This window comes from Hemitrygon akajei, chromosome 1, assembly GCF_048418815.1.
Source record: "Hemitrygon akajei chromosome 1, sHemAka1.3, whole genome shotgun sequence".
Lineage (NCBI taxonomy): Eukaryota > Metazoa > Chordata > Chondrichthyes > Myliobatiformes > Dasyatidae > Hemitrygon > Hemitrygon akajei.
Window position 1 is genome coordinate 202,711,658 of NC_133124.1, and position 20,456 is coordinate 202,732,113.

The 20,456-nt window shown below is 45.2% G+C and overlaps 1 protein-coding gene across 2 annotated transcripts in view; it reads left to right on the top strand.

The window, feature by feature from the left end:
* Positions 1-20,456, top strand: part of LOC140734677 (anthrax toxin receptor 1-like) — a 258,361-nt gene that overhangs the window by 201,653 nt on the left and 36,252 nt on the right. The window contains exons 15-17 of one of the 2 annotated variants that reach the window (XM_073058962.1): positions 2,329-2,427; positions 7,690-7,860; positions 18,681-18,761. In XM_073058962.1, coding sequence (XP_072915063.1) covers positions 2,329-2,427; positions 7,690-7,860; positions 18,681-18,761 — 351 coding nt within the window. The remainder of the gene's footprint in view (positions 1-2,328; positions 2,428-7,689; positions 7,861-18,680; positions 18,762-20,456) is intronic. The other variant, XM_073058970.1, reaches the window with a different exon arrangement.

Below are 20,456 nucleotides of genomic sequence, written 5' to 3' on the forward strand. Positions count from 1 at the left end.
TTAAAAAAGGATGTAGGCAAAAGACAGGCAACTATAGGCCAGTTAGCTTAACATCTGTAGACGGGAAAATGCTTGAAGCTGTTATTAAGGAAGAAATAGCGAAACATTTAGAAAGGAGTGATTCCATTAGACAAATGCAGCATACATTCAGAAAGGGCAGGTCCTATTTGACAAATTTACTGGAGTTCTTTGAGGACATAATGAGTGCAGTGGATAGAGGGGAACAGGTGGATGTCGTATACTTGGATTTCCAGAAGGCGTTCAATAAGGTGCCACACAAGAGACTTATAAATAAGATACAGATGTGTGGAGTCAGAGAAAGTGTACTGTATAGGCATGGATAATGGATTGGTTAACCGATAGAAGGCAAAGAGTTGGTATAAATGGGTGTTTCTCCGGTTGGCAGTCAGTGGTGAGTGGGATGCTGCAGGGGATGATTTGGAAGAGGGGACTGAGTGTAGCGGAGCAAAATTTGCTGATGACACTGATGACTGAATGGAAAAAGAAAGTGTACAGAGGATGTGGAGAGGCTGCAGAGGCATATAGATAGGTTAAGTGAGTGGGCCAAGTTCTGGCAGTTGGAATACATTGTTGGTAAATGCAAGATCATCCACTTTGGAAGGTATAATAGAAGAGCAGAGTATTATTTAAATGGTAAAAGATTGCAGCATGCTGTTGTGCAGAGGGACTTGGCAGTGTTTGTACATGAATCGCAAAAAGTTGGCTTGCAACAGGTTTTTAAGAAGGCAAACGGAATGTTGGCCTACATTGCTAGAGGGATTGAATTCGAGAGCAGGGAGGTCATGCTGCAACTATACAGGGTACTGGTGAGGCCGCACCTGGAGTGCTGTGTGCAGATCTGGTCTCCGTACTTGAGGAAGGCTATACTGGCTTTGGAAGCAGTGCAGTGGAGGTCCACCAGGTTGATTCCAGGGATGAAGGGGTTAACCTATGAGGAGAGATTCAGTCGCCTGGGACTATACTCTCTGGAGTTCAGAAGAATGAGAGGGGGTCTTATAGAAACATACAAAATTTTGAAAGGGATAGATAAGATAGAAGTAGGAATGTTGTTTCCATTGGTAGGTGAGACTAGAACTAGGGAACATTGCCTCAAAATTCAGGGGAGAAGATTTAGGTCAGAGATGAGGAGAAACTGTTTTTCCCAGAGAGTGGTGAATCTATGGAATTCTCTGCCCAGGGAAGCAGTTGAGGCTTATTTACTAAATATATTTAAGAAACAGTTAGATAGATTTTTACATAGTAAGGGAATTAAGGGTCCTGGGGAAAAGGCAGGTAGATGGAGCTGAGTTTACGGACAGATCAGCCGTGATTTTATTGAATAGTGGGGCAGGCTCAATGGGCCAGAGGGCCTACTCCTGCTCCTATTTCTTATGTTCTTGTGTTTTTGTTTAAGAGTATCTGGTAGTTTAATGGTTACCATAACTGGTACTAGTTTTTCTTTTTCAAATTTCCTAGCTGCCATTCAAGCTCCTAGTCATGCTCATGGATGTTAATGTGATAATACAATACCGTAACATAAATACCTTCACAAATATTACAAAAGATACAATTTACAGCTTCAAACTCTAACTTGGACATACTAATTCTTCACTGACTGAACTATCCTGTAATCTCCTCAAGTGTGGCAAATATGCTACTGTCCTCAGTGCAGTTCAGTGGTTAGAGCCTGAAGTTTTAAAACATCGAGCCAAAGAAGAGAGTCAATAAGCAGTTGAAGATTCTGAACATCCTTGTGTTTCATACCAAATTCCTGCAGGATTAAGCTGGATCTTCAATAGAGAAAATAGATTCCACACAAAGGCATTAACAGTGCCTTAAATATACTCTTAAAAGTCAGAAAACAAATATAAAGAAAGAGCTTTGTTTTTTAAAGGCTTCTTTTACTCGGGGATGTAAACAGAGAGAATGATTGCAAAATCCATCATGTGAAATGAATCTCCTCTGGCTTGCCTGAATGACATCAGAGCTCTTCCTGTTTTGATTTTTATTCTTCATAACACACACACACACACACACACACACACACTAAATATGTTATTCAAGAGTTCCACAGATTTTTTTCTTCTCTTTCTGTCATGAAGTTACATTTGGTAGTTGGATAAGGACCTGAATTTGGTCCATGTTGACCTTTAAAGATCTGCTTGGAAAGCTTTAAAAACTTTGGCATTTCCCCCTTGGCTAACTTATAACAAGGATTTAATCAAGAAGGATCTAGTGCTTAAAAAGGATTAAATCAGTGAATTTATCTGACAGAGGAGTACAACAGCACACGTTCTTGTTCCCTATTAATCATTCCATCTCTTACAGGAGGATTTGGACTCAGAAGGATTGCCCAAGAAGAAATGGCCAACTGTTGATGCCTCATATTATGGTGGCCGAGGTGTAGGAGGGATCAAAAGAATGGAGGTAAAGTATAATCAGTGACCCTTCATTAAACTTGTGAATGGCTGGAGGCAAACAATGTTTTCAACTCAAATTAATCAAATTTTAAAGTGCTCTCACCATTGGATTAAATTCCAATGGAAGTATTATCCTCAACAGCAAAACACACAAAATGCTGGAGGAACTCAACAGGTCAAACAGCATCCACAGAAGGAACTAAGTAGTTGACATTTCAGGCCGGGACTCTTCATCAGCATTGGAAAAGAATGGAGCACAAGCCAGAATAAAAAGGTTGGGGGGGAGTACAAGCTGACAGGTGAAATGTGAAACAGGGTGAGGGGAAGGTAGATGGATGGGGAAGTGGGGATGAAAGGGAATGATAAGAGAATCTATGAGTTGGAAGAGGTCAAGAATTGAAGAAGAAGGATTCTGATTGGGTAAGATAATAGACTATGCAATCCAAGAAAGGAGATGATTGGCAGGTACACATGACTGTGGTAGTGAGTCTGGGTGAGCACATGGTCAAAGAGGAGGAGGGTAGCAGAAAACACAGAGGGGGAGCACCTCAGGAGCGAAAGAAAGAGAGGAAGTAGTCATACCTCGAAGAGTCTTCACAGTGGGGCAAAAAAACAAAATCAGAAGAGATTCTGCAATGTACAACCTGGGGCAATGTACACAAAGTGTTTGAGGAACTTTGTAGGTCAGGCAGCATCTATGGTGGGAAATAGACAGGCAACCTTTTGAGCCAATTCCTTTAATCACTTGCCAAATTGTACTCCTCTGACTCCCCCAACATTTTTGTTTGGGGTTCAGCCTCTTCCATTCTAATCCTCATGAAGAATCTCAATCCAAAGCATTGACTCTTTATTTCCCTCCATAGATGCTGCCTGACTTGCTGAGTTTCTCCAGAATTTTGTGTATATTGCTGAAATTATCCTTAATATTTTAGACTCGATTCACTGCATTTCTGTTGACTCACAGAGACAGCCATATGCAAATTTTTTACCTAACACCTTCTAGTTATTCTCCTACCCCTCCTCCACCTTTTTTATTCTGGCCTCTTCCCCCTTCCTTTCCAGTACTAAAGAAGGGTCTCGGCCCGAAAGGTTGACTGTTTATTTTTTAATCATAGATGCTGCCTGACCTGCTTAGTTCCTCCAGCATTTTGAGTGTGTTTTGAATTGGATTTGCAGCATCTGCAGAATTTCTCCTGTTTATGTTGTGTTCTTGCCTTACAGCAGTGACCACACTTAGAAAAGTTATGTCAATGGATGCAGCAGATTTTGAGATGTTCTGAAAGGCGCGGTAGGGTCAATTAAATGGAACTTTGTCCTTTCAATTCATTACTCAAATTGCAGCTTTAAACCTAAACAGCATATTTAATTAAATACCTACAGAGATTTCTGAATTACCATAAAACAGTAACAAACACAGAATTTATCACAAGGTTAACCAGAGAAATATTCCTTTCAAATAACCTGATCAAAATGTTTTCAAATATATATTTGTATTAAAAATAATCACTGTATCGCCAGTTCCTTAAAATCACTTTTTTTCCTTTGGCCAGACACATTGGGGTAGAAGGTTGTTGTTTGCTACTGTATATGGAGTGGCACGATAGCATAGTAGTTAGCACAACACTTTACAGTACCAGTGAACTGGGTTAATTCCTTCGCTGCCTCTACCTTCTCCCCATGATCACGTGGGTTTCGCCCCACGTGCCCGGTTTCCTTCCACCGTCCAAAGAAGTACCAGCTGGTAGGTTAATTGGTCGTTGTAAATTGCCCCATGATTAGGCTGGAGTAAAATCAGGGGATAGCTGGATGTCATGGCTCAAAGGGCTGGAAAGACCTATTCCATACTGTATGTCAACAGATAGATAGATAGGCATGGACTAGAAGGGCCGAGATGGCCTGTTTCCATGCTGTAATTGTTATATGGTTATAGATAGATAAACAAACAAATGTATTTAATACAGCTATGGAACCTAATTTCAGAAGGGCCTCAAACCATGTATCCTACTACATTGCCTGAAAGTACACATAGAAATAAATGATTGAATTGCTGCTCCATTTTCTCTTGGGCTGCTCCTTTAACAAGACAAAGTTAGGAGCTCAGATCTACTTTCCTAATAAAATTGGATGAGTTAGTTTTTGAATAGCTTGGAACTGTTGAATCTCTCTGTCACTGACTTAAGCTGACCATCACATATCAGCTTCACTTTATTACAATGCCAGGAACACCAACGTAAATCATTCGGAATCCTGCCATGAACCAGCCTGAGTGTGATAGACAGTGGGCTATAAAGTGACATTTATAGAGCTAAGAAAAGTGATGACGTGTTGAAGCATTTCTGAGAAATGTTCAACAGTGGGGGAAGGACCAGCATAAGTTTTTGAGGGAAAAGTAACTTAAAAGGAATGCTTCAGTCCCACACAGAAGGTTCTTCAGAAACTGAAAATCTTGAGCAATGTATACAAGATGCTGGAGGAACTCAGTAGGTCAGGCAGCATTTATAGAGGGAAGTAAACAAATGACATTTCGGGTCAAGACTTTGAAAGGTCTGACCTGCTGAGGTCAGCAATCCCACAGATCATATTATGCAAATGTTATCAAATCAGGATCACTCCCATTTCTATTCCAAGACAAGAATTGAGTTGGGGGATTGTTTCATAGGACTTTATCTTAGACATGTTTGTTAGTCTCAATATTTAGACCCTTAAACCCCTTTTCCTATACAGGTTTCCCCCGCTATCCGAAAGTAGAGCGTTCCTATGAAACCTTTTGTAAGCCAAAATGGCGTAAAGTGAAGAAGCAATTACCATTAATTTATACGGGAAAAACTTTTGAGCGTTCCCAGACCCAAAAAATAACCTACTAAATCATACCAAATAGCACATGAAACCTAAAATAACACTAACATATAGTAAAAGAAGGAATAACATGATAAATACACAGCCTATATAAAGTAGAGATAATGTATGTACAGTGTAGTTTCCCTTACCAGAATCAGGATTTAGTCAAAAACTGATTTGTAGAAAAAACTTTGGCACGTACACGCATGAGAACACACCTGCCCGTGCAAGGCTTCATGGCTGTGGTAGTCTTTCTCTGGGTAAACACAAGTTTAAAGTGGGTGCCCTTTTTCGTAAAAGTGAAAATCCTCTTCAGATTTCTTTCGGTTAGCGAAAACAAGTACTAACGTAGGTCTTTTGTAAAAACGAAGTGGCGTAAAGCGAGGGACACCTACTCTCTTTCCTCCTCTCCACTCTCATTGTTTCCATTTTTCTTGAAATTTCTCCGTCAACTCTGAATGATGATTGTAAACTGGCTAAAGAGGATTTAACTTCCACTAAGTCTGAAACAATAATTGAAACACTGATTGGGTACCAATCTGTATTCATTATTGCATTTTATTTTAGTTTCCTCATTTAATTCTCTGGAGGCAATGATTGTTGGAATACAGAGTCAGGACGTCCTCACTAAACTGTTGATTAATGTTAATGGCACAACAGCTAACCAGAAAAACCTGCTGTCCGAGGAGTAACATTGACCACTGGAAAATAGTTGGTGATTCAAATTGTTAACAGTAGCAAGTAGTAATTCCACAGAGGCAGTGGAAATTTTCACACTACGTACTTTTGAAAGAGAGCAAATGCTTGGTCACATAATACAATCCTTAAAGCAGGGGTTCCTGACCTTTTTGATGCCTTGTACATCTACCATTAACTGAAGGGTTCATGGACCGCAGGTTGGGAACCCCTGCAAGTGAGAAATGTTCACAAGCAATCCAATAAATGACACATATTTCAGAGCTATTCCTGTGTGAGTCCGTTGGCAAATAGCTCCATGGCCTTGCTTTAGCCATTTACCTGCACTAGGTATGCAGTTCAGTCTCCACGACTGGAAAACCGGTAAGACAGCAGTGGCAGAAAAGCACAAGTGAGGCACATTAACACTCAGACCTCAGAACGGCTGAGGAGAAGTACCTAACACAAAGCAAGATTACCTTTGTGACCCCTGATGATTTATTTTTAAACCTGAAGAGATAAGTGAGATTTTTGTTTTGCTATCACATGTACTTTGAAACACCAGGCATACCTTGAACAGCACTGTGGGTGTCCCTACACCTCAGGGACTACAGTGGTTCAAGAAGGCAGCCCATCACCTTCTTAAGGGTAACCAGGGATGGGCAATAAATGCTGGCTTAGCTGGCAACGCACACATGCCATAAATAAATAAATAAATGTGTCATTTGCGTCAATGACTAACACAGTCCAAATATGTGCTAGGGGCAGACCGCAAGTACCAACACCAACATAGCATGCCCACAACTTACTAACATTAACCAGTACATCTTTGGAAGGTGGAAGAAAACCGGAGCATCTGGACGCAATCCATGTGGTTATGAGAACGATAAGCAAACTTCTTACAGCCAGCGGCGGATATTGAGCCCCAGTCACTGATCGCTGTCACGGTAACAGCATTGCACCAAGATAAATGCCTGTAACTTTTTCTGATCCACACTAAAACAAAGCATGATACGTGACCTTTTTCGGCCTTCTCTGGCTCAGGATGTCTATGCAGCATGCTTTGCCTGACTGAGAAGCCACCACTGTTCCACCACTTCTGTTACAATAGATTAACTCCCCATGGGGATATCCACAAAGCAGCCAACGGTAACATAGCAGTTAGCATGATCTGTTGAATTTAACATCAGAACCAGATTCCCATGCCCAGGATTTGTTCTGTAGCAGCCAGCCAGATTGAGAGTAGGTCTGGGTTTTAGGTTTAATACTACTGTTTCCACCTAATCCTAGCCTCCCACTATTAGGCAATAAAATTACTAGCTTTGCTATTTGTTTAATTTTTTAAAAACTCCCATTTGTATTTGACAGTGTAGAAGTATTTAAATAAAGAGTCTTAATTGCAGGAGCGTAATGATTTTAATATCCACAGTGATGCTGCAATAACCTTTATGATTTTAATTGGGAATCAGGCAGAAAAATGGATTGGAGGCAGTGATCTAATGAATGACACAGACAAGAGGTGACTTGTGTGTTTCCATTGTATTTGTTCTTACCTATTTCCCTATTGTCCCTAAGCTATAGATGGATCTTGTTTTCCGGAGCCATTAATGACTTCACTGAATTATTTTCAAATTCATCCATGGCCAACTTTCCAGCAGCTCTCTCCTCCCATTTCCAACCTGACTTTCACTGACATTATTCTCCAGCAATGTTCCATGGTAGGATTTATGTTCATATTGTGTTTAACATTTTCTAGGTTCGATGGGGTGAGAAGGGATCAACTGAAGAGGGTGCCAAACTGGAAAAAGCCAAAAATGCCAGAGTCAAAATGCCAGAACAGGAATATGAGTTCTCAGAGGCAGGAATGCACAACAATAATGTGGGTCGCAAGTTGAACTCTCCAAGAAAATGGTACTCACCAATCAAGGTAACAATCATTGCATACTGGATTTTCCGATATCAGCTGTGGTTTTCAATTCATTAGATGTTAGTGTTTCTGCAAGGTCAGAATTTAATGTTCATTCCTGAACTGAGTGACTTGTTCATCCATTACAGCAGTTAATTCACAGTCAACGGCATTAAAATCTGCTACGATCTAATATACAGTACTGTGCAAAAGTCTTAGGCACATATATATGGATAGGTTACCTAAGATTTTGCACAGTACTGTGTTTGTCAACGTGGAGTGGAGAGCGAGTTTGTAGATTTGGCGGGAGTGAAGGATGTTGGGCATGGTGAGGTAGAGCACCGCGGGAGGGGTTTGGGGCAGGTGGCAGACAGGGAGTGCCAGGGCAGGTGGTGGTGCAATTGCAGACATACCTAGTCCTGAGACACCAGGCAAAGTCACTTGATTCCAAACAACTGGTTTATTGATCTTTGCAGAATGTCTTTCTGGTGCTTCCCACTCCCTTCCCCCATTCCTAACCATGATTCCCCTCTCCCTGCTGCCCTCCCACACTCAGTCCACAATAGAGACCCATTATCAGAATCAGATTTATTATCACTCACTGACAGTGCTGTAAAGGACCAAATATAGTTTGCATCTCTGATATGGTCTTTTTCATTAAAATCTTTCCACCCACAGGCCATGTAACCCACTATTTTCCACCTCATTACACTCTTTACCAAGGAAATTCCACCTGCAGCTTCAATCCACATAATGACTTTAAGAAACCAGAGACTTTGCGAGGACTTTATTCAATATATTGTATCAATATATGGCTATATGTAAAAGGAAGTTAGATATGGCCCTTGTGGCTAAAGGGATCAGGGGGTATGGAGAGAAAGCAGGTACAGGGTTCTGAGTTGGATGATCAGCCATGATCATACTGAATGGTGGTGCAGGCTCAAAGGGCCGAATGGCCAATTCCTGCATCTGTTTTCTATGTTTCTATGTTTCAATGTCTAACATATCAGAAGATTGGCAAAATTTTGGTCAAGAGGTGGGTTTCTGAAGGAGAACATCAAGGTAGCGGGATTTAGCGTCAGAGCTTCAAGAATCACAGTTGCAAGTCATGGATTGATTAAAGCCACAGTGAGCTGGAAGTCAGGTATCTCAAACTGCACTTCATGGCAACATAACAATGTTTCATTAGCTGATGCTTCCCTACTGGGTCCAATTGAAGTGTCTCAGGATAGTGACATGGAATAGCACGTGTGAACTCTGTGCCGCTTCTGTGAACATTTACATCATGGAAAGAGTCCATTTTGTCTAATGGGTCCATTTCTGTTTCAATACAGCATGTAAGCCTTCTTTCAATGTTCTTCATCTAGCTAACATGTAGAAGCAATTTCCCCCTAAGCTCCTCCAAGAGGGCCACAACTTTGTTGTAGGGTGTGGAAGCTTGTGTGCCCCAATGGCCTTGAGAGCTATAGAAACATAGAAAACCTATAGCACAATACAGGCCCTTCGGCCCACAAAGTTGTGCCAAACACGTCCATACCTTTGAAATTACTAGGCTTACCTATAGCCCTTGATTTTAGTAAGCTCCATGTACCTATCTAAAAGCCTCTTAAAAGACTCTATCATATCCACCTCCACCACCATTGCTGGCAGCCCATTCCATGCACTCACCACTCTCTGAGTCAAAAACTTACCCCTGACATGTCCTCTGTACCTACACCCCAGCACCTTAAACCTGTGTCCTTTTGTGGCAACCATTTCAGCCCTGGGAAAAAGCCTCTGACTATCCACATGATCAATGCCTCTCATCATCTTGTACACCTCTATCAGGTCACCTCTCATCCTCCATTGCTCCAAGGAGAAAGAAAAGGCCAAATTCACTCAACCTGTTTTCATAAGGCATGCTCCCCAATCCAGGCAACATCCTTGTAAATCTCCTCTGCACCCTTTCTATGGCTTCCACATCCTTCCTGTAGTGAGGCGACCAGAACTGAGCACAGTACTCCAAGTGGGGTCTGACCAGGGTCCAATATAGCTGCAACATTACCTCCCGGCTCCTAAATTCAATTCCATGATTGAAGAAGGCCAATACACCATATGCCTTCTTAACCACAGAGTCAACCTGTGCAGCTGCTTCATTTCAAAATCTTTTTATTAATTATTATTGAAGATTAACAAAAAAAATACATTGTCAATATATCATTATGTACAATAAGGAATTAAATTAGCAAATAACTGATTAACTGATTAACAAAGATAAGCAATATATCAATAATAATAAGAGAAAATAAAGTGTTAAGAATATTTTTTTGAAAGAAAAAGAAGGAAAAAAAGAACCCCTACTAACTAAAAAACCCCTACTAACTGGAAAAAAAAACACAAAAAAACTCATTGGGAGCAGAACCCTGGAGATATACATCATACAAGCTTCCATAAAACTGCGCAGCAGCTTTGAGTGTCCTATGGACTCGGACTCCAAGATCCCTCTGATCCTCCACACTGCCAAGAGTCTTACCATTAATACTACATTCTGCCATCATATTTGACCTACCAAAATGAACCACTTCACACTTATCTGGGTTGAATTCCATCTGTCGCTTCTCAGCCCAGTTTTGCATCCTATCAATGTCCCACTGTAACCTCTGACAGCCCTCCACATTATCCTCAACACCTCCAACCTTTGTGTTATCAGCAAACTTACTAATCCATCCCTTCACTTCCTCATCCAGGTCATTTATAAAAATCATGAAGAGTAAGGGTCCCAGAACAGATCCCTGAGGCACACCACTGGTGACTGACCTCCATGCAGAATATGACCCGTCTACAACCACTCTTTGCCTTCTTTGGGCAAGCCAGTTCTGGATCCACAAAACAATATCTCCTTGGATCCCATGCCTCCTTACTTTCTCAATGTCTTGCATGGGGTACCTTATCCAATGCCTTGCTGAAATCCATATACACTACATCTGCTGCTCCACCATCATCAATATGTTTAGTCACGTCCTCAAAAAATTCAATCAGGCTGATAAGGCACAACCTGCCCTTGACAAAGCCATGCTGATTACTCCTAATCATATTATACCTCTCCAAATGTTCATAAATCCTGCCCCTCAGGAGCTTCTCCATCAACTTACTAACCACTGAGGTAAGACTCCCTGGTCTATTATTTCCTGGGCTATCTCTACTCCCTTTCTTGAATAAAGAAACAACATCTGCAACCCTCCAATCCTCCGGAACCTCTCCTGTCCCCATTGATCATGCAAAGATAATGCTCAGCAATCTCCTCCCTCGCCTCCCACAGTAGCCTAGGGTACAATTTCTTCCAGTCCTGGCAACTTATCCAACTTGATGCTTTCCAAAAGCTCCAGCACATCCTCTTTCTTAATATCTATATGCTCAAGCTTTTCAGACTGCTGCAATCACTAAAATCCTTTTCCATAGTAAATACTGAAGTAAAGTATCCATTAAGTACCTTTTCTATTTCCTCTGGTTCTATACGCACTTTCCCACTGTCACACTTGATAGGTCCTATTCTTTCATATCTTATCCTCTTGCTCTTCACATAATTGTAGAATGCCTTGGAGTTTTCTTTAATTCTGCCCGCCAAGGCCTTCTCATGGCCCCTTCTGGCTCTCCTAATTTCCTTCTTAAGCTCCTTCCTAGTAGCCTTATAATCTTCTAGATTTCTAACATTACCTAGCTCTCTGAACCTTTTGTAAGCTTGTGGCGACCCACTTTCTGCACAGGCAAACCAGCTCACAAATAGCCAGCGCGCGGGGGGAGACTTTGGTAATGCACCTCTGATATCATTTCCGCCCGGAGAGGGCGGGCGCTAGGGATTAAATGCCAGCGCCGCGAAGTTTGAATAAACTAGTCTCGAAACGACTTACCGACTGCGTGTCGTTATTTCAGCACTGTGTGTAGCACATCGCTACATTGGTGACCCTGACGGTCCAAACGGGATTTGGACCAAAGATGACCGACTCTTCATCTGTTCACGCAGTTTCGCTAAAACTGCCGACTTTCTGGACGCTGCGACCACGCGTGTGGTTTAGCCAAGCAGAAGCCCAGTTCCAGATTCGGCAGATACCCTCTGATTCCATGCGTTACTACCACGTGGTGAGCGCCCTTGACCAGGAGACGGCCGCCCAGGTTGCAGATTTCATACAGTCTCCCCCGGAAGAAGGCAAATATGAAGCATTCAAAGCGCTACTCATTGGGACCTTTGGCCTCACACGGTGTGAGCGGGGAGCCCGCCTGCTTCACCTGGATGGTTTGGGAGGCAGACTGCCGTCAGCATTGATGAACAAGATGCTGTCCCTGGCTGACGGACACAAGCCCTGCCTCATGTTCGAGCAAGCATACCTAGAGCAACTGCCCGAGGACATACATCTGCTGCTGGCCAACGCAGATTTCAGCGACCCCCGGAAGGTGGCGGCCCGGGCAGACGTGCTGTGGAAAGCCAAGAGGGAGAGAGTGGCATCCGTCGGTCAGATTACCAGGTCACGTGCCCAACAGCAGACCAGAGCAGGCCCGGCAGGGGGGCGCACACAACACAGAGGCAGGAGTGAGGAGGCCAGTGAACAGAGGTGTTTCTACCACCAGCGGTGGGGCACAAAAGCCCGCCGTTGTCGCCCGCCCTGCAAGGGCCAAGGCCAGCTGCCGCTAATGACTATGGCGGCTGGCCACCAGGACAGCCTCTTGAACGTCTGGGACAAACAGTCGGGACGCCACTTCTTGGTCGACACCGGAGCGGAAATCAGCGTCTTGCCCCCGACGGGGTATGACACCCGCAACAGGAAGCCAGGACCCACCCTGAGGGCTGCAAACGGCAGCACGATACGGACCTACGGCACCCGCACAGTGCAGCTGCAGTTCGGCGCCAGCCGGTTCACGTGGGACTTCACACTGGCCACCGTGGCCCAACCACTCCTGGGGGCGGACTTCTTGCGAGCTCACAGCCTGCTGGTCGACTTGCAAGGGAAAAGACTGGTACATGCCAAGACTTTCCAGACATTCTCCCTGGGTGAAGCCAAGTTGCCGGCCCCACACCTGGACTCCATCACGCTGTCGGACAACGAATTCACCAGAACCCTGGTGGACTTTCCATCGATTCTGGCACCGCAGTTCACGGCAGCCATGCCTAGACACGGGGTTCAGCACCACATTCCGACCCAGGGACCACCCCTCCACGCCCGCGCACGAAGGCTCCCCCCGGAAAAGCTCTGCCTGGTGAAGGAGGAGTTCAAGAGGATGGAGGAATTGGGGATCGTACAGAGGTCCGACAGCCCATGGGCCTCCCCCCTGCACATGGTGCCCAAAGCAGCCGGGGGTTGGAGACCATGCGGCGACCACCGCAGACTGAACGAGGCTACCACTCCAGACCGCTACCCCATGCTGCACATACAGGACTTTGCAGCAAACCTGCACGGGGCAAGAATCTTTTCCAAAGTAGACCTCATCCGGGGATACCATCAAATCCCGGTGCACCCTGAAGACATCCCCAAAACAGCACTTATAACCCCGTTCGGTCTGTTCGAGTTCCTCCGAATGCCGTTTGGCCTGAAGAATGCCGCACAGACGTTCCAGCGGCTAATGGATATGGTGGGACGCGACCTGGACTTTGCGTTCATCTATTTGGACGACATCCTTATAGCCAGCAGTAGTCGCCAGGAGCATCTGTCCCACCTCCGCCAGCTCTACTCCCGCCTGAGTGATTTTGGCCTCACGATCAACCCGGCCAAATGCCGGTTCGGTCTTGATACCATCGACTTCCTGGGCCACAGGATTCCCAAAGACGGGGCAACACCTCTGCCCGCCAAGGTAGACGCGATCCGCCACTTTGCCTGGCCCAACATGGTCAAAGGCCTACAGATGTTTGTTGGTATAGTGAACTTCTACCACCGTTTCCTCCCCTCAGCAGCCCGTATCATGTGCTCTTTGTACACCCTGATGTCGGGTAAAGGCAAGGACATTACTTGGGATGAGGAGGCTGTGGCCGCTTTCGTTAATCCAAGGAAGCCTTGGCAGATGCCGCGATGCTGGTGCACCCCAGAACGGACATTCCGACCGCCCTCACGGTGGAAGCATCCGACACAGCAGTCGGTGGGGTGCTGGAGCAGCTCATCGAGGGGCGCTGGCAACCCCTGGCATTCTTCAGCAAGCACCTACTACCACCTGAACTCAAGTACAGTGCTTTCGACCGGGAGCTGTTGGCACTGTATCTGGCAATCCGGCATTTCAGGTACTTCTTAGAAGGCAGGCCGTTCACCGCGTTCACGGACCACAAACCGTTGACCTTTGCGTTCACAAAGGTGTCCAATCCCTGGTCGGCCCGTCAGCAGCGACATCTGTCCTACATCTCCGAGTACACGACGGACATCCAGCATGTCTTGGGAAAGGACAACATCGTGGCGGACGCACTCTCCAGACCAGCTATCCAGGCCCTGTCCCTGGGGGTGGACTATGGAGCACTGGCGGAGGCGCAGCAGGCAGACGACAAGATGCCCAGCTACAGGACCGCAGTCTCGGGTTTGCAGCTGCAGGACTTTCTCGTAGGCCCAGGTGAGAGGACCCTCCTGTGCGAAGTGACTACCGGCCAACCTTGCCCCATCGTCCCGGCAACCTGGAGGCGGCGAGTTTTCGACTCCATACACGGTTTGGCGCACCCATCTATCAGGACAACCGTCCGGCTGGTCTCCAGCAAGTTCATGTGGCACGGACTTTGCAAACAGGTCAGTGAATGGGCCAGAACGTGCGCGCAGTGCCAAACAGCCAAGATGCCGCAGCAGTTCGAACCCACCCACCGGAGGTTCGACCACATTCATGTGGATATCATGGGCCCCCTACCAGTGTCCCGAGGAGCGTGATACCTCCTAACTATGGTAGACTGGTTCACGAGGTGGCCAGAGGCGGTCCCGCTCACCGACACATCTGCCGATTCCTGCGCCCGAGCACTGATTGCAACCTGGGTAGCACGCTTCAGGGTACCGGCCCACATTACCTCCGACAGAGGCGCCCAGTTCGCCTCCAGCCTGTGGTCAGCTGTGGCTAGCCTGTTGGGAACGCAGCTACACCACACAACTGCCTACCACCCACAGTCGAACGGACTGGTGGAACGCTTCCACCGTCACTTGAAGTCGGCTCTCATGGCCCGCCTGAGAGGACCTAACTGGGTGGACGAGCTTCCCTGGGTCCTGCTTGGAATTCGCACAGTGCCCAAAGGGGATCTGCACGCCTTGTCGGCCGAGTTGGTGTACGGCACACCCCTGGCCGTCCCGGGAGAGTTCATACCAGCCCCAAGGGGGCAAGAGGAAGAACCCGCAGCAGTCCTGGACAGACTACGCGAAAGGCTCAGCAACCTGGCCCCCTTACCAACTTCACAGCATGGACGGACTCCAACCCATGTACCCAAAGACCTGCAGGACTGTAAGTTTGTGTTTGTACGAAGGGGCAGACACCGGGCACCGCTACAGCGGCCGTACGAGGGGCCGTTCAAGGTGATCAACAACAACAGGTCCACGTACGTTCTGGACTTTGGGGGGAGAGAGGAGGTATTCACGGTGGACCGACTCAAACCGGCCCATGTGGACTTGGCGCAGCCGATCGAGGTTCAGGCACCGCGACACAGAGGCAGACCTCCCAAACAGAGATCCAGACTGTGGACATTGGGGGGTGTATCGCCAGTTCTGGGGGGGGGGGGTTATGTGGCGACCCACTTTCTGTGCAGGCAAACCGGCTCACAAATAGCCAGTGCGTGGGGGGAGACTTTGGGACACCTCTGACGTCATTTCCACCCGGAGAGGGCGGGCGCTAGGGATTAAATGCCAGCACCGCGAAGTTTGAATAAACTAGTCTCGAAACGACTTACTGACTGTGTGTTGTTATTTCAGCACTGTGTGTAGTACATTGCTACAAGCTTTTCTTTTCTTCTTGAATAGATTTATTACAGCCTTTGTACACCATGGTTCCTGTACCCTACCATAACTTCCCTGTCTCTTGGAATGTAGCTATACAAAACTCTACACAAATATCCCCTGAATATTTGCCACATTTCTTCTGTACTTTTCCCTGAGAATATCTGTTTCCGATTTAAACTTTCAATTTCTTGCCTGATAGCCTCATAATTCCCTTTACTACAATTAAACACTTTTCTAACTTGTCTGTCCCTATCTCTCTCCAATGCTATTGTAAAGGAGATAGAATTATGATCACTATCTCCAAAATGCTCTCCGACTGAGAGATCTGACACCTGACCAGGTTCAGTTCCCAATACCAAATCAAGTACAGCCTCTCCTTTTGTGGGCTTATCTATGTATTGTGTCAAGAAACCTTCCTGAACACACCTAACAAACTCCACCCCATCTAAACCCCTTGCTCTAGGGAGATGCTAATCGATATTTGGGAAATTAAAATCTCCCATCACGACAACTCTGTTATTATTATAACTTTCCAGGATCTGTTTCCCAATCTGCTTCTAGATATCCCTGTTACTATTGGGTGGCCTATAAAAAACACCCAGTAAAGTTATTGACCCTTTCCTGTTCCTAACCTCCACCCACAGAGACTCCGTAGACAATCCCTCCGTGGTGTCCACCTTTTCTGCAGCCGTGACACTATCTTTGATCAACAGTGCAACACCCCCACCTCTTTTGCCTTCCTCCCTGTCCTTTCTGAAACATCTAAAACCCGGCAGTTGAAGTAACCATTCCTGTCCCTGAGCCATCCAAGTCTCTGAAATGGCCACCACATCATATCTCCAAGTACTGATCCACGCTCTGAGCTCATCCGCTTTGTTCACAACACTCCTTGTGTTAAAATAGATACATCTCAAACCTTCGGTCTGAACGCATCCCTTCTCTATCACTTGTCTATCCTCCCTCCCACACTGCCTACAAGCTTTCTCTGTTTGTAAGCCAATCGCCCCTTCCTCCATCTCTTCAGTTCAGTTCCCAACCCCAGCAATTCTAGTTTAAACTCTCTCCAATAAACCTCCCTGCCAGGATATTGGTCCCCCTGGGATTCAAGTGCAACCCGTCCTTTTTGTACAGGTCACACCTGCCCCAAAAGAGATCCCAATGATCCAGAAATCTGAATCCCTGCCCCCTGCTCCAATCCCTCAGCCACGCATTTATCCTCCACCTCATTCTATTCCTATTCTCACTGTTACATGGCACAGGCAGTAATCCCGAGATTACTACCTTTGTGGTCGTGCTTCTGAACTTCCTTCCTAGCTCTCTGTAGTCTTTTTTCAGGACCTCTTCCATTTTCCTACCTATGTCATTGGTACCAGTATGTACCATGACCTCTGGCTGTTCTCCCTCCCACTGCAGGATATCTTGGATGTGATCTGAAACATCCCGGACCCTGGCACCTGGGAGGCAAACTGCCATCCGAGTTTCTTTCCTGCATCTACAGAATCGCCAGTCTGACCCCCTAACTATAGAGTCCCCTATCACTACTGACTTCCTCTTCATTTCCCTACCCTTCTGAGCCACAGGGCCAGACTCTGTGCCAGAGGCACAGCCACTGCTGCTTCCCCCAGGTAGGATGTCCTCCCCCCAACAGTACTCAAACATGAGTACTTATTGTCAAGGGGTACAGCCACAGGGGTACTCTCTAGTACCTGACTCTTCCCCTTCCCCTTCCTGACTGTGACCCACTTGTCTGTCTCCCATGGCCCCGGTGTGACCACCTGCCTATAACTCCTCTCTATCAACTCCTCGCTCTCCCTGACCAGACGAAGGTCATCGAGCTGCATCTTCAGTTCCCTAACTCGGTCCATCAGGAGCTGCAGCTCAACACACCTAGTGCAGATATGGCCACCCGGGAGGCTGGGAGACTCCAAGACCCCCACATCTGACACCAAGCACAGAAAACTGGCCTCACACACATACTTCCTACCTCGCCTCGTCCCGCTTCCGCCTAAGCCCGTTGAGCCAAAACCCTACCACTCTGCTGCCTTTCACTCTGCTGCCCACACCGACACTGCCCACTGGATACGGCGGTCTTCTTTTTAAACCTTTTGCGCTCTACTGGCTGACGTCACAAGCCTGCGCAGTCTCGCCTCTCTTTAACCCGAGTAGTAAAAAAACTCCCTTCGCTCCGAAAAATCAGCCGTTCACTTGCAGCCTTCTAGCCTTGTGTTTTGGCTCTTGATAGGCTCACCATGCCGAATAGGTCAAAGGGTAGAGGCCAGACTAAGAGTGGCCCATTGGTCCGCCAGGATTGGGAGTTCAGCTCAGGGCTAACAACCTGAATGGTCAAAAATATATTGTTACAGAAGCAGCAATGAAGAATAAAACCTTAACTGCTGCCCTAAATGCCAGCAGCGCAACAGGTAGTAAGTACAGTACATCTATAATATTTACCACAACTACTCCCTACAGTAATACATACTACATTCTAATTACCATTTGAGTAAAGAAATAACTCCTGAATTCTCTGTTGGATTTGCAGTGATGCCTTAAATTCACACTAAGGTCTGGTTTTGTCCAAAGCAGAAATATCATCCCTACTTGCCCACTCTCTCGAACTTTTCCATCATCATAAAGGCCTGTCTAGCAGGTCATCTCTCAACTCAAACAGTTCAAACCATCCTGTTCACTAAATGGCTCCACCCAAAGGAAAAACCTCTTGCAGTCAACTATAATGACTCAAGTTAATGGGTAAGCAATCAAGTTATGCATTGCAAGAAGAAAAAAGCTGACAGGTTTATGGAATCAATAAAAGTGAACATGGAAGTGGTTATGGAAAATGAACAGACACAAATAGAACAATGAAGTATTTAAATGAGTTTCTCTTCCTTACAATAACATCCCTAATGACTCTTTCATTAATTTCAGGGCAAGTTAGATGCACTGTGGGTTCTCCTGAGGAAAGGCTACGACCGGGTATCTGTGATGCGCCCTCGTCCTGGAGACAAGGTAGAACATGATGTTGAATGTTTCCTTCCAAAAAAAAAGCAATGAAGTCTGCTTATCTGAAAGAATCTTTCTGGGATTATGACAATCTGATTAATGTAACATGTTCATTTGTTAAAAGAACCTTCTTCCTCTGGATTAGTCACTTCTGTTTAAGACTGCAGATAGTTCTTCCTAGCCAAATGCTGCCAGAGAAAGTTCCCTTAATCGGATTTGACTGTAGAAGGCAATGTAGCCACCACAAATTCTCCTTTTGTCCAATAAATCAAGGACAAGAAATGTCAAAAATATATGGAAAGCAAACTGTAAACTTTTTCCCAATAGACAGAAGCTAGTATAATGATATTGGCAGTGCTGTATTGTATAAGATTCCCAATAATATTAGGAAATGATCAGGAATCTTTTGTTGCAGAACTAATAGTTGCATTGGAAATAGTTTTCACCACTTATCACAAGAGTTCCAACACCAATGTATGGGAAACATTAGATAACAAGGGAAGGGCAAGAGTTGAGGGTTAACCATAGGATAGAATGGATATGTCTGTGAGCAACCAAAGAATGAATGTAGTCAGACAAGAGATATAAGAGCATCCACCAGGCTACCTCCTCAGAAGTCTTCAACCCTGAAGACGCGTACAAGACAGTTAGCAAGCACGTTAGTGTGCCTACATCTATAGGCTCATATAGACAGGACAGGAAGTGGTTCTAGTTTACCATCAATAGTTTGTTGATATCTGGTGGGCGTATGTGGTCAGTGTCATCTGGCTGAAGGTAATCATTTGCATTTCAACTGCTATCTGTGGAACAAAAACAATATTGCCAGGAAAGAAAGGGAATAACAAAATTAATTCCATGAGTTGTTGTAAACAGAGGACAGTTGCGAAAGTGTAGGAACGTTTAAAGTAAAGTAGTCATGTGAGTTAAATGCTGACTGATAATGTAGGAAGAGGAAAACCACAGATGGTTTTTATAAGCTCAGCCAAGTGGAGCTGTGAGCAAGAACAGGTCCCAATGGTTATTTGTACAAAACAAAACAATAATTGGCATGCATTGCTTTTGGTATTGAGCAACTTACTTGCAAATCCATCAATAGCCCAACCAGTGTAAGGTTGGAAATGGAACATATCAACTGAGTCAACAGTTGATGAGGCACTCTACAGACAGTCTTGTCAAAATTGCTGTCTTTCCACAGATCAATCGAAAAATCACCAGAGGTGCTGTCTTAAGATATTTGGTTCCCTCCAGATGCCCAGAAATGTTGAACTTTTATGAGGGGCAGATTATACATTCTAGATTCCTAAATAGTGATTTCTTTAACCATAGGTTTTGAGTGAATGGATGCTTTCATACTTTAAATGAAATTGAGATGATCTTTGGTTCAGGGAAAGGAGCAAACATATAACCTGTACCTCAATCTTCTATTTGACTGGGACATTGGCATGAACTTTCATGCATAATAAATCTCCCCTCTTTCTGGATGAAGCATGCATTGGGCTGGGACACTTTCCACCAACAAAGAATGAAACTGATGTAATATTCAATGGCTGGTTGCTGATCAATTATTAATAAACCATGAAGAGCTGACTCCCCTATCTTCCAGTACTTGGTCAAAGATATGACAACTGAATCTTTCCAGTTCTGGCAAAGGGTCAAAAATATGAAACCTTGAAAGACATGGACTTTAAGGACATGCTGAAC